This window comes from Podarcis gaigeae (assembly GCF_964106915.1).
Source record: "Podarcis gaigeae genome assembly, chromosome: 8".
Classification (NCBI taxonomy): Eukaryota; Metazoa; Chordata; class Lepidosauria; order Squamata; family Lacertidae; genus Podarcis; species Podarcis gaigeae.
Genome location: NC_139684.1, coordinates 44,117,459 through 44,132,384, shown reverse-complemented (window position 1 = coordinate 44,132,384; position 14,926 = coordinate 44,117,459). Strand labels below are relative to the sequence as shown.

At 42.0% G+C, this 14,926-nt stretch overlaps 1 protein-coding gene across 6 annotated transcripts in view; it reads left to right on the top strand.

Moving 5' to 3' along the window:
* RANBP10 (RAN binding protein 10) overlaps window positions 1–14,926 on the top strand; it is a 49,763-nt gene that overhangs the window by 26,421 nt on the left and 8,416 nt on the right. For all 6 annotated transcript variants that reach the window (XR_014567394.1, XR_014567395.1, XR_014567396.1 and 3 more), the window contains exons 5-10: window positions 2,934–2,956; window positions 8,099–8,283; window positions 9,858–9,970; window positions 11,042–11,150; window positions 12,281–12,429; window positions 14,486–14,681. Coding sequence is in view for 2 of the 6 variants with exons in the window: in XM_083752250.1 (XP_083608376.1) it covers window positions 2,934–2,956; window positions 8,099–8,283; window positions 9,858–9,970; window positions 11,042–11,150; window positions 12,281–12,429; window positions 14,486–14,681 (775 nt within the window). In the remaining 4 variants the exon portion in view is untranslated. The remainder of the gene's footprint in view (window positions 1–2,933; window positions 2,957–8,098; window positions 8,284–9,857; window positions 9,971–11,041; window positions 11,151–12,280; window positions 12,430–14,485; window positions 14,682–14,926) is intronic.

The window sequence follows — 14,926 nt, the reverse complement described above, 5'->3', positions numbered from 1 at the left end:
TTCTCAGAGTGTTTGTGTATCCAAAAGTGAACAAAGAGCAAATTCTCTAAAATCAGTTGGACAACAGAAAAATCTTTAGGTGTTTACAGTCAAGAAAGGTAGGACAAAGACAGAGGTCTACAAGGAATGATTTCTGCATGGAGGAACTGCCATCTTCAAGCCTGAGGTGCAGTAGTGAGATCCCTAAAAAGCAAGTGGTATCTTAATGCAAATTCGCCTCCATGGTAAGGATATGAAAAAATAGGTCTCAAATGTAGTGAGGGCCTATGCTGTTGTTTGGTTACTTAAGATGTGGAGATGATATTTCAGGGCTTCTGAAAATAAGGTGTGTTTTGCAGGGCTGGTTATTTCAATCTAATACCAAATCCTTGTTCTAAAAAAAGAGTCCTGATAGAATTTGACAAAGTAAGAAATCAGTACATTTTGAGGATGGCAGGGAGTGCTTGCAAATTTCACAACCTAAGCTCCTAGTATTCAGTTCTGTAGGATGAGTCTGCCTGACATTTTCCACCCTGCTGTGAAAGAAATCTGCCCCCTCCCCAATAGCTTAATCTGTTAAAAGGGCTAGGGTATTTTTGGTTCAGATTCCAAATGAAACACCAAAGTTGAAAAACCACAGTTGTTTGAGGGGAGGAAATAGATATTTGCTGAATAGCCAGAAACCATAATTTCAAATTTTCAAACAAGAAAGCAGAAGTGAAGTCTGGGTAGAAATAACAAACCAGTGATATTAAGTTCAGTAATATATCTCTCTCTCTCTCTCTCTCTCTCTCTATATATATATATATATATATGAATCTCTTGTTAATATGTAATCTTATATTCTAGGGCTCAACATCTATACTTGTGAGATCTTAATTTATCTAAGTTGGTACTCAGCATCTCTTTCAAACCTTCAACCTGGTTTGGAGGAGCCTGATTGTATCAGATGTGGCAAAAGGGAGCAGTTGCAGGCTCCCTGATTCTGCCAGCTAAGTTGACAGCCTTCTTGAGAGCCCTACAACCTTCTTTGAAACTTCTCCTTGAGAGTCCAGTAGTGCATTGCTTTCTTGAAAGGAAAAGGTGGTGATGGTGGAACATCTAGTTTATTGGGAATTAGAGCCGGCAGTGTAATTGACCTTAATCTGGAAATGTACCAAACTCTTTCCTTTGAGTTCTGTAACCCTCAGTGTCTTATCTTATCTCACTTGGGTGGAGTGAAATGGCTGTAAGTAGGATACCCTCTGTTAATGCCAGAAACTTCCCTTCCCTCCCCCAAATACAAAGTCTCTATCCCTTATATATCCTGTGTTAAAACTTTCATTCAGATCTTCAGTGCACTGTCAGAGGATTATTTTCTGTGGGACAGAATTACTTCTTGGGTGTTGCTTTAATAACAACACCAAAAGCTTTGATTAATGTGCCTGGAAGCCATTTTGAATTATGCAAAGTATAATGCACAAAGTATCTGTGGTTTTTCTTCAATCAGCGAAAGCTATAGGGGTAAAATGTAGGGTTCTGTTTGTGTGCATATGCATGCAAATTCTTCTGTAACAAGTAACGTGAAAACTGTTGCTCTTAGACCTGTTTCAGACGTTACTGCAGGGCACCCATATTACAATGACTTTCGTGTCACTTGAATGATTAAGATAGTAGTTTCACTGTGGATGCAGTCAGCTGGTTTCCATCTTTCTCTAAGTTAGGGTGGGCAACCTGTGGCGTTCCAGATGTTGTTGGAATCTATTTTCCATCAACCCTAGGGATGTTGGAAGTTGTAGTCCAACAACATCTGGAGGGCCGTAAAGAGTGAAAGTGACATCTAAGAATTTCAAAGTGAAACATGTCTCCTGAAACAATGGTTCTCTCCAGTACTATGTGCAATTACCCTGTAATTCTCATTTTAAGGAATGGTATTAAATCATTTGAGTGTGGCAGTGTGTTTTTCGAAGGTGTCACCCATGTTCCTAAAATTTTATAGACTAACATGACAAAGGCCTGGTTTCTACTCTACGGGGCATTCAACCTGAACTTTGTAACTGAAGGAGATGACAGAGAGTGGAAAGGGAAAGTCAGAAATAAGAGAATGAATGTACACAGATGTAGTTGCAGGTAATTGGGCCTTCCTGCAGCTGAAAGCAAAGAGAAGAGGAAGCTCAGAGCCAGCTCAGACCTTCCAAACCTTTCTGTCTGGGACACTTGGGACTCTTGCTTGGCCACACCCCTCTCCAGGCCACATTCCTCTCTTTCTTCATCTGAATCCTTGGCTGTTTTTGTCTGTATGAAATAAATCCTTAAATCATGATGATGTCTCCCATGTTCCCCACCTCTGCCTTAAAGAAACAAGTAAAACTAACTTGAGCTTTTAAACTTTGGATGAGTTTTATTGTCACTAACAGATCTGCCTTAAATTAACACACACACCCCTAGTTTAATTTGATTCCTTATGCAGGCAAACTCTGAACTACTAGCTCAGATCCTATGAATTCCATTGGTATGAACCCGTTCACTCTGTTGCAGCCTTCCTGGAGGGCAATAGAGGGCAATTAAATTTTGGGGTTGGTCTTTGTCTGAAAATTTATTGACAACTTTAACCTCCCTGAAAAGGTTCTAATTCACAATGTGAGTTAATTCACTATTTATGGAACCTTTAATTCAGCCTTAAGTTGAAGGTTAGGTTGAGGAACTAATGCTACAGCCCTAAATATAATTGCATGGAAGTAAGAACCACCAAACACAGTGGGAATTGCTCCTGAGAAAGCACAAATAGACATTGCAAGTCTTCCTAATGTCACTGAAGATTGCAATACATGAAAGATCCTGCTTCACAAACCACAAATTGCTTCTGTTGAGGCCCAACATAGAATTTATTATGCTGTAGTATGTGTAATACATTAAAGTTGTAGGCAAATGGGAGGAAATCCTTTGTCTTAATTCTAATATTTTTTCCCCCACAGGTATAGCCTTTACAGACCTCCCTGTAAGTACAACTATTTTCAGTATTTTAACAAAAGATTCAAATTGAAGGGAGGGGGGAAATTGACTGAGATATTTTGATGTCTTCTCTTTGCCATGCCATCTGGAAGTGGTTAGTATGAGGTTCCTTGCTTGATGTGTTTGCATTGAATCAGGTTGGCAAGTTTCTTTTAGCAAAACTAGCTACAGAAAGGGTGCTGGTTATTATCAGGCTTTTCTTGGAACATACTGGAAGTGTAGGGAAAACTCAAATTATTGCAAGGTTGTTTGGAATTCAATAGTTTTTCAGGGATATGGTTTGCCTGCTTTAAAATAAACAATGCAAGATGTCTGTCTAGAATAAAGCAGGACCTCTATGTTGCCTTGGCTGCCTCAGGCAAGCTAAAAATAACATGTTAGTGAATTGTTCAGCAATGCAAGTTAGCCAAGCAAACAAAGAGAATTCCCAGTTTCTGAAATGTTCCATTTTGTTTTTGCTATACAAACTAATACATCCACAATCCAAACATTTCCTTGCCTCTTGGACTTGCTAGTTGGAGTCCAAATCTTACAACACCGTAGCAAATCAAGTAAGAAATTTCTTTTCAGCATGAGCAAAGTTCAAGGGCTCTTGGATAGAAATGGTAGTCTGAGGGTTGATTTGTTCTATGGAACTTTGTACAAGAGTCCCAGAGCTGATAACAAAATGCACATGCATTGGTTCTATTGGAAACAGTGCATGTATGTGTAATTTTTCCCCTCTTTAGAAATGTGCATCAGCATGTGGGCTGATGCATTCTTGCTAACCACTGGAGCATGTGGCAAAGGAAAAGTTTGAGATTATGCATTTTGTGTGCTGGAATCAGCACCAGAGTACAAAACATGTAAGCAGTTGCACTTCCAAAACATGCAAGACAAACAGGCTTACAAAAAGAAAATTTTGCAACAGCAGTAGGGAGAACAGGTAGACCATTCATGAGTTAGGTTAGGAGTGGGAACCTGTGGCCCTCCAGATATTGCTGGGTTACAACTCTCATTTGCCCTAACCAGCAGATCTAATGGTGGGGGGCGATTGGATTTGTAGTACAAGAGCATCTGGAGGGCAATAGACTTAACTTGAGCACATGCAAGTGCTGGAATTTGCACTTTGAAAGCTATAGCAAAGATACCAACCTTGTATTTAACAACTTGCTCGGTTGCCATGGGCAACCAAGAATATCATGCAGGCAAGTGAGCAAGCTGGCAGAAGAGGAGCATTCACTCCATCACTTTTCCATTAGCCCACTTGGTATCTGTGCTAGCTGTGGAAGAAAAGAAGTCATTTTCCCCCAATAACCATCAGGGAAATGCAGCAGATTAATGTAGGGATGGATTGCTTTTTATCTTTTCTGTCAGCCTACTTGATGGAAGGCGTTAAAAAAAACAACCACCCGTTAACAGGCCAGTAGTTTGCATATACATGCTGCCCTCTCTTCCACAGCCAACATGGGACACACAGGGTACTAACCCCTAAGCAGATTAGCATCCGCACTCCCAGATTAGTAACTTTGGGGAGCTAGTTTACAAGGCTGGATAATATTGCAATGCCAAATGGAAGTGTGCATTTTGTGGGTACATAGCATAATAGACCAACTTAATACTTTAAAACATCTTGAAAATCAAAACCAAAATGTATGTACATGGAGATATTACATGCCCCATGGTTGCTTAGCTTTGAAAGCAACTATTTAACAACCAAGGAACAAACTTTTTGGGGGAGGGAGAGCTTTGTTTGAAACTCTGAATTTCAGGCTTCCTCAACCTCAGTCCTCCAGATGTTTTTGGCCTACAACTCCCATGATCCCTAGCTAGCAGGACCAGAGGTCAGGGCTGCTGGAAATTGTAGCCTCAGAACATCTGGAGGGCCAAGGTTAGGGAAGCCTGCTTTAAGTGCAGCTGAATTGCAGTCCAAGGTTTTCATTGCTATTATCAGTCTGGTTGTTTCGCTGTTATCTGTTGCTGCATTCAGACATGTCATTTGTTCAGATGATTTGTAGGTAGCATTAGTTCCTTTCAGAAAGTGTTCATGATCAGTTAAAGATTCAGCCAAGGAGCAGGGCCCCTGCTTGTTTAAATGTAAGTTTATATAATTGCAGAGTTCACTCTTAGTTGGGTAGCTGCAAACAATTTAAGAGGTACTTCTTTGCAATGGCTAGTTCCCTCCCCAATTTGCTTCCACGTCCTGCAGCACATCCAATATCCTGCCTACATGCTGCGTTTCGGGCCAGTCCTAATGAAAGATAGAATGCTACATTTTCTAGTCAGCCTTGGCTCCCCAGATTTTATTGGACCACAGTCTGCATCAGCCATAATGCCTAATGAACAGGGACGATAAGAATTATAATCCAACAATATCTGGGGAACCATGCTTGGAAATCTGTTCTAGGTTATGGATTTGATTACTGCATATGGACTTCCCTGTGATCCAGAACGGGAGGTTATTGACTTCACTAGTAGAGTGTGAATGCAAATTCAATATAGTTCCAGAATCAATAAAAATAAATGAAAACACCTAAATCATATGATTTCTAGCACCCACTGTTAGAAATGAAATTAAGTTGGTTCAAATCTGTGAATGATGATGCTCTTTTCAGAGATCATCTGCTTCTCCTATGCTGAAAAGTTCTTACACAATCAGTCTGCAACTCCATGAAATACTTGCCCACGATAAACATTCTTTGCCCTTTTGTCTACAGTCTGCTACTTCTGAAGTTGTCTTCTTTTTCCAGTTTAGTAGCAGTCCTTGAAGCTTAAGCTGCCTTTTATCTAATCCTTCCCAGTACACTGGTTTTCTTACTGCAGTTACTCTGTTGCTTGGAAGAGTGTTGCATGAGTCTTACTCTGAATTTTAGCTCTTCAGCTTCCTTTCTGCCTAGGCACTGAACGCTTTTCTACCTGTCCACTTAATTCTGAACCTTTGGATATTCAGTTCTTAGCTGCATGGCAATGAATTTATTTTCTGTGAGGGCTGTTCCTGTAGCATCACTTTAATTCAAAATCAGCTGTAAAGGAGACCGGCTATATACAATTTTGACTTGACTGGTATCAGGAAAGATTTTGGATTTAAAAAATACTGTGAGTCATTGGTAGACTGATCCAATCAGATGTGATTTTAGACTTCTTTCTACTTTGAAATTACAATCAACAGGATAGGGTACTCTTCCAACCCACCCCTCTTCTTTACTGTCACCCTCTACACAGACTTAGGCTGCATCTAGTCAACCAACCTGCCCATTCTTCCTCTCCTGGTGTGAAAAGTAATGCAATTCTAAGAATGTTTTTTGCTGAGAAAAAGTGAGCAGCATATGTAAGGACTTTATTCCCGATAAAGTACCTAGATATTCAGAGCATGCTTGACCGTTGCTTCTCACTAAGGGTACTGGGTTTCAGATTTTTTTTTTAAATTACATTTATATATCACCTTTTCCTCAAAGGAACTCAAGGTGGTGTACATGGTTCTCCCTTCCCATTTTGTCCTCATAACAACCCTGTGAGGCAGCTTAGACCTAGAGACTGGCTGGCCCAAGGTCACCCAGTGAGCTTCATAGCTGAGTAAGAATTCAAACCCTGGTCTCCCAGGTTCTAGTCCAACACTCTAACCATTACACCACCCTAGCACCTGGAAGGGAATGCAAGAAATGGATCTTCTAGCTAGCCAAAAGAAAGCAGCATAGCAAGGTTACCTGAATGAAGATAAGGAATAGAAGGGAATATTGGGGAAGGGTCGTAGCTCAGCAGTAGAGCACATGTTTGCATGCAATTGGGAAAAGACTTCCTGGAGATCTGCTACTGAGATACTCAGTACTGAGTGTAGACAGTACTAAGCTAGATGGGGCCATGGTCTGACTTGGTATACAAGGTGGCTTCCTATGTCGCTTTCCACAAAAATGTGGACAAGCTCACTAGAAGGTGAAGTGTAAGTTATTAGGGAGGTCAGACGAGTAATTTGGAATGAATGTACAAGATAGATTAGAAAAGCACAATTCACTGCCTGGCATGACTTTTTGGAAAGGAAATTTAGATACAGTGGTACCTTGCTTTTTGAATGTAATCCATTCCGGAAGACAGTTCGAGTTCTGAAACATTCGAAAACCAAACAATAGCCAACAGCTAGGCCTCAGGATCTTGCACTCAGCAGAAGCCGCGTGGTATGTTTGACTTCCAAGGCCTGTTTGAAAACAGAAGCATTTACTTCCGGGTTTACGGCATTCGAAAACCGAGGTACCACTGTATGGGTTAAGTATCTTACTTACCTCTTAAAGCCTTGTTTTGTAATTATTTGGTATGTAGGCCTTGTGACAGTAATCAACGCTGCTTTCTCTTAGTTGCGGGTATGTTTTTCCTCTGCTGGTATAAGGCCATTTGATCCCTGTATGTTATTTAGAGCTCACCTGTGATTGTTGATTTCTATTTTGATTGGACTGGGAAATACTGCTTGCCTCCAGATGCTGAAAGCTCTCTTTCAGTTCTCCATAGTAGCTTTGCTTTATCTAAGCTGTCTTTTTCTTTCTTTCTCAAAACTGTTGGTGCTGTTAAAGCTCTATTCAGCACACATTGCTTGTAGCTTTCTCAGAGGCACTTAGAGGATATGTTTACAAAGTATTTTTGCCATAGGTAACTACAAGCACGAAGGTAAAATATTGCGGAGGTTCTGGAGTAGCTTTCATTCTAGTCTTGGAAGATTATGAGTACATATTCTGTGACTGTCATTAAGGCAAATGATCCTTCCTCCATTCCCACAGTCTGTGTTTAGGAAGTCCCTGGGGAAACTTGCAATCTGCAAACTCATGCAAGGATTGACATGGAGCCATGTGTGTTTAATTTTGCTCTCTCACTTCCCAAACTGCTCTTGGAAGTCACAAAGATTCAGTAAAACCTTATAGCTATGTCATAAAGGGTTGGGGGTTTTTTGCTTGTTGGTTCCTCATATATTGTGTTCGGTTTCTTATAAATTGCTCTGCATAGTGCTCGTCACGTCTACCTAATCTGGAGGCTTCATTTGAGCTTCCTCTAAGATTAGCACCCTTGCTTGTTTTCAGCTGATCCTTGGAGGCTCAGAGAAAAATGTATGTTAGCTTTCTTCCCGAAAAGGGCCCTATTTTTTAACTGGGGTTTCTTCTTTTGGCAGGCCAATTTATATCCCACTGTGGGGCTCCAGACACCCGGAGAGATAGTGGATGCCAACTTTGGGCAGCAGCCGTTTGTGTTTGACATCGAAGATTACATGAGGGAGTGGCGAGCAAAGATTCAGGGCACCATTAAGCGGTTTCCCATAGGTGACCGGCTAGGTGAATGGCAAGCCATGCTACAGAAGTGAGTGGGAGCATTAATTTCTTTTTACTTAGAAGCTTCATTAAAGAACATCCATTGCTATAGAGTGGTCTGCTTATAAAGTACGTCCTGCACCCCTCTTCGTTTATGTTGGACAATTTTTGTGTGTGTTAAAGTTCCTTAATGCTAATGAGGAACAAAGAGCTTACTGTTTGCTCTGCACATGTGTATCGTTTTTAAAAAACGAAAACCTGCACAAATCTCATTTTCAGTAGCAATCTCAAGAGTGGAGGGCTGCTTTCAGGAACTGTCTGGCTTGATTGCTTTTTAGCCTGTCTGAGGACAAGTCACTGGCAAATCACTGAACCAGATGCGGAGGGAAAGGCGATGGTTTGGAGAAGCATTACAGCTTCTATATCTTTGTGTCCCAGACAGAAATGAGGGGAAATGAAGCACAGAGCTCCAGAGCACAGAATTTGAAGTGACCGAGAATCTGATGTCCCCTCTTCCCAGAATTTTTTTTGGATGAAGCTTTGCAAAATCAACAGGCAGTTGACCATTGGTTGTGAATTGTAGACCACAACACCTGGAGGGAAGCATGTTACATTCCAGAGGACAGGGGTGCTATCGCTTTGGATTTTTTATATATTTTGACATATTTTTATAATGCCCTTTGATTATTTTTGTAGAGTGGTTTACAGCACAGTGATTAGTGTTCTATTATATATGACTTTCAAAAAGGATTAGATAGGCTTATAGGACTGCTACAGATCTCAGTAAGACAGGCAGTGTATTTAATGGTTCATTATAGGATTTCCAGTAAATTGGTCCAGGGTCACTTGCTGTTCACTTACATTAATACAGTATCATTTTGAACATCTTATGCAGTGATACTAAAAAAAATAAATGTTTGCAACATTAATGTAGGTTTCCTTCACCATAATGCATGCATTTCCTGGGTGCTCTTTAATAACAGCTTGACTATTCATACCCACGCAGGAGTTGATCTCTTCCCTTTGGCTAGCCTAACTCCTGTGTTGCGTGTGTGAATGTACCAAGAGTAGTGTCTTCTGTTCCCTTCCCAAAATGCTTTTGTTCACCATATAAGAGTGTGACATTTTCATTGTAGGAAGCAGGGCCAAGGACAACTCTGGGATACACCGTCTGACTTCAAATTAATGTGATCCTCCCAGATATATTTTACTGCAGGGATAGCCAACTTCCAAGAGACTGTGATTTACTCACACAATTAAAAACTGGCAGTGATCTACCCCTTTTTGGGGGGGTCCTGGTCAAAGTTGCTGAGCTTTTTTTAGGGAGGCAAATCCCGTTTATTGGGGGGATCAGGGCAGGGGAATAAATAATAAGTCGCTCATCAACAGATTGCTAATGAAACAGTCAACATCGCAGCGACAGCTCCGTCTTCCAGCATAGCAGTCTAGGGGGTGGGGCCAGATAGAGGAGTCAGTGATCGTCCACGATCTACAAAAACCTCCTGAGGATTGACCAGTAGATCATGATCGACCTGTTGGACAGCCCTGTTTTACATCTTTGCCATGGCTCTGTGCTGACAGAGATACCCATTCTACAATTTGCTTTTTGTATTCTCCCCCCAGTATGGTCTCTTCCTATCTGGTCCATCACGGGTACTGTGCTACAGCAACTGCCTTTGCCAGGGTGACGGAAAGTACAATCCAGGAAGAACAGATCTCTATAAAGAACAGACAAAGTAAGTTTATTCTTACAACTTCCTCACAACTTTCCCTGAAGACTTGAGAGACAGCCCTTCCTGCCTGCAGCACGACTTCAGTCCAATATCCACATATTCAGATGCCAAATGGAAGTGGTCACTAGGTAGAACCTCAATATCCTGCACAACTTCCCTTGGGTCCTCTTCTGTGGCTGCCAGTGTTCCAATGTCTCATCATTTCCCCCCTCATCCTGCCACTCCCAAACCAAATGTTTGGTTTGAGAACTTTAGAAGCAGGATAGTCTACTCAAGGAAAATAGGTACTCTTTTATTTAATCTGCCAAACCTATATTATGTATTTCTATTTTTTTAAATGCATACATAAAAAAAGTCTTGCATGTTGTCTTTGGCCTTCCTTTGCAAAGAACTCACTGCTTTGGGGACAGAGTTATACCTCAAACTCCATGCAGGATTTATGGCACTTGAAAGACCACTATCTTCTCTCAGTTGCTGAATTACTAATATTTATTTGCAATATTTATTGATAATCTTTCTGCTATAAGAACTCCCATAGTGGTTCACAATGAAAATAAAATCATTTTATGTGGGGGGTTTTCCTTTTGCCTCTTAACAAGTTCTCAGAGTAGCTTTCATATAAAGTAATGTAAAGCATCAGTAAACAACTATCAGGTACAAAGTTCACACATCAATAAAATCAATAAACCAATAGGAAGCAGCATGAAAGTATTGCAACACCAGCAGATAAATCAGTATTACTGTTCAGTTAAAAACTTAAGACAATAATAACACTTTTTATCTGACACCTAATAATCTGCAGTTGGCTCCAGGTGTACCTTCTGGGGAAGAAATTCCACAACTGGGGTGCCATCACACTGAAGTCCCTATTTGTGGTCACTTTTATCTATCCTCTGAAGTTAGGAGTATCTAGAAAAAGGCCTTTGAACATCATCTGCAATTAAATAGGTTCATGTTCTTAGGTATTCAGATAGTCCAACATTTTTATTGCCTGTCTACCTATGGGATTATATGCCGCCTGTCATTATAGGCAATCTTACTGTTCCATCCCAGTGATTCTGCTTTCATCTACAGGAATACAGAAGCTGGTCTTGGCAGGAAGAGTGGGGGAAGCCATTGAAGCCACACAACAGCTATACCCAGGACTCCTAGAGCACAATCCTAATCTCCTTTTTATGTTAAAGTGAGTACATCCAAATCCTTTCAAGTACAGTAAGACCTGCAATGTGAGGAACATAAGAAGACAGAGGCTTATACTGGAACTACTGGCTGTGATCTATCAAAACGAGTCTAATGATACAATGATACAAACATTCCAGGTTTTTACTTTGGCAATTACAATTAGAAGCTGTCAGGAGAAGATCACCGCACTTTGAATGGTGGTTAATAAATTTATTAAATGAAGGAAGAATAAGTGATGTGTAGTGCTGAAAAGGTGACCCCATTGGTTAGGGTAGCAGGCTTGAGCCACATTCCAACTTATTCCAGAAGAGCTGGGGATGGCAAATCATCCAGTGAAAGGTTGCTTTACCTATAGAATGATGCTTTAAACATCTCTCTGTGTTAAGACATTATTTGCAATGGCACCGTTTTCCTCTATGGTATCGTTCCTTGTCCTTCTCTGTACTTCAAAACATGCATTCAGACCTGAATTGCTTGCTTTTGTTAGTAACACTCATAAAACACCTAACATTTTTAATTGCTGTACAAGCTCACAATCTAATAATCTAGTACAGGTAGATCATCTGGTTGTAGTTCATCAACATCTGGAGATCCAAAGGTTCCCCACACTGGATCTAGTTGGTCATACTAAGTAGTGGTCTGAACCTATACCACTTTCACAGAGACTCAACTTTTTTTACTCTTAACACACCTGTGATTTTAGAAGTGGCTGTCTGCAATGATGGAAGAATTATTAATGATGGAAGAATACTAATTCAGCAAGAGAGAAAATTTTCACTCGTTAGTGCCACTTTCAGACATTTCAGCGAAAAGATTTTGCTCTGTGGCTGGAGTGGTTTCCTGTCTTGGGAAGGGGCTTAACATGTGTCTGTTCCTTTATGCTGGGCTTTTGAATGGAACATTAAATTCATGCATCATCTTGCGGGTGACATCTCTAGCTGAAAACTTTGCTTTCGACACTAGAAGGCTGCTTTTCTCATCTGGGTGTTTCTAAAGATCCTTGTTTGTTCTAGGCTGCAGCTACTAATGGGTGCTAAAATGCTTGTATGCTTCTCATGATCCATTGCACAGCATCCATTGCTCTGGCATTTTGTGTTTCAAAATTTTCTCTTCCTCTCTCCTTGCACACAGGTGCCGGCAGTTTGTGGAGATGGTGAATGGAACAGACAGTGAAGTACGTTGTTTCAGTGCCCGCAGCCCCAAATCCCAGGACAGCTACCCTGATTCCCCCAACCTAAGTCCAAGGCACGGCTCTAACAATTTGCACATTCACAGCACTGGTAAGTGTTGATTACTCTGCTAGGAAATCAGTTACTTGGCTTTCTTCTACAGAGCACTCTAGCCACATTCAGGCCTTCTGCAAATGAACCCTAATCCTTTTAGTACTTTTCCAGCTCCCTGCCCAAGGGTACTTATTACACAATGTGCACCCATAATGAAGCACTTGAGATGTTTGGGGAGAATTCTTGGTGTGTTCACACCTCACTCCACTTGTTAGGAATTCTCTCCCTGTACTGTGAGCGGGTGGCGCTGTGGGTAAAACCTCAGCGCCTAGGACTTGCCGATCGCATGGTCTGCGGTTTGAACCCCCGTGGCAGGGTGCGCTCCTGTTGCTCGGTCCCAGCGCCTGCCAACCTAGCAGTTCAAAAGCACCCCCGGGTGTAAGTAGATAAATAGGGACCGCTTACTAGCGGGAAGGTAAACGGCGTTTCCGTGTGCTGTTCTGGCTCGCCAGAGCAGCTTCGTCACGCTGGCCACGTGACCCGGAAGTGTCTGCAGACAGCGCTGGCTCCCGGCCTCTAGAGTGAGATGAGCGCACAACCCTAGAGTCTGTCAAGACTGGCCCGTACGGGCAGGGGTACCTTTACCTTTTTTACTGTGAGAGAAGAGCCAAAGCTCAGGAGGGTGTGGAGAAGTACTGTCCTATAGGCCTTACCACTGTGTTCATTCAGTGCCCTGTCTGTACATAGGAACATAGGGAGTTGCCTTATACCTAGTCAGACCCCTGGTCCATCTAGCTCAGTACTGTCCATGTTGACAGGCTGTAGCTCTGCAGGGGCTCAGGCAGGGATTTCCTCAAACCCCACCTGGAGAGGCCAAGGATGAAATCTGGGATCTTCTGCATGCAGAACTATGGCCCTTCCCCACTGGAGGTTCTGTAGGCCTACAGGGAAGGTCAAACTAGAAATGACCTTGACGTGTAACTGGATATCCTGTCTAATTTTAAACTTTAAAAAAAGTCAACAGGGGAAACAGGCATTCAGTTAGATCAGGGCCACAACACTAAAGGATGGGGCTGGGGCCAACCTTTTCCTCTTGTGCCCTTTGCCCATTTTAAAACTCCTTCCACTTCCAAGAAGAATTGTCTCTTAAGTGTTTTCCTAATAAGGAAGATAGCAGGAAAAGAGTGTCACCTCCTCCCAGCACCACAGTCTTGATCAGAACCCACACATAGAAATGTAAGTAAATGGCAGATCCATGGGTGGGGTGAGAGAGGTGTAAATCCTCTGGCCTTGCAATGCTGTCTCAGGGATCACAGAATTGCTCCTTAAGGTGCTTGTCTTTAGAGGTATTGTCCAATAGGGATGTCCATGTCACATAACCATTGCATTAATTAATATCCATGTTGCTTAGGCACATTCCTCATACCATTTTATCTTGCCAGTGCCTGTCTACTGATAGTAAGTACTTGGCCACTTGCCTTTGCCTGGATATGTGTGTTCTGTGCACATTTCAGTAAGATGTATTGGGGTGTGTGGTTTTCAGCTTTGAGTAAGCATTAGATCAGACCAAGGTCTTGCTACTTGTGGTTAGCTGCATCAGAAATAGGGACTAAGTACCATATATACTTGAGTATAAGCCGACTCGGATATAAAAAGCCAAGGCACCTAATTTTAGGACAAAAAACAGGGGAAACTTATTGACTCGAGTATAAGCCGGTTCAACACACCACAAACCTGGTGGTGGCGGCAGCAGAGGAGGAGGAAGAACAAACAACCTGAAGGGGCTGCTTTCGGGCTGCTCATTCCTCTTCTGCCACTGCCAACAGTGGCGGAAGAGGAGGAAGAACAAGTAGCTCGCTTCACTGCCGCCACTGCCGACAGGGACAAAAGCAGAGGAGGAGGAAGGTGCAGCCCAAAAGGGCTCCTTTCTTGCCGCTCATCCCTCCTCCGCCACCTGCCTCACTCAAGTATTAGAAATATGCTGAAAAAGTCGGCTTATTTTTGAGTATATACGATAGTCTAAGGTGGACATTGAAGTGGGTTTGTCCAGATCCCCTTGCAACATTAAAACAGAGCAGGGTCACCAGTCTTCATTCTTTTCCTTCTGTTTCAGGAGCGGACAGCCCAAGCTGTAGCAATGGAGTTACTTCCATAAAAAACAAACAGAGCCACTGTAAATATCCAGCACTGAGCTCGTCGTCATCATCCTCTTCCTCGTCATCCCCTTCATCGGTGAACTACTCAGAGTCTAACTCCACAGATTCCACCAAGTCCCAGCAGCACAGCAGCACCAGCAACCAAGAGACCAGGTAGCACAGAAGCGCTCTTTCTAGTGAGAAGTGTGTAGCAGGCAGCTGTAACGGGGTGGAAACTGATGTAGCGTCCTGCTTCTTACGCCTAGTCATTTGCAAATGCAGAAGCAGCAGACACACACACAAATCCATTTTTTCCGACCCAGTTGAATTCCCTTTCAATATAATTTGACACTTGTGTTAATCACAGCAGTATATACATTTTATAATTTCAGTCTGAAAATCCACCAAGAACTTCTGGT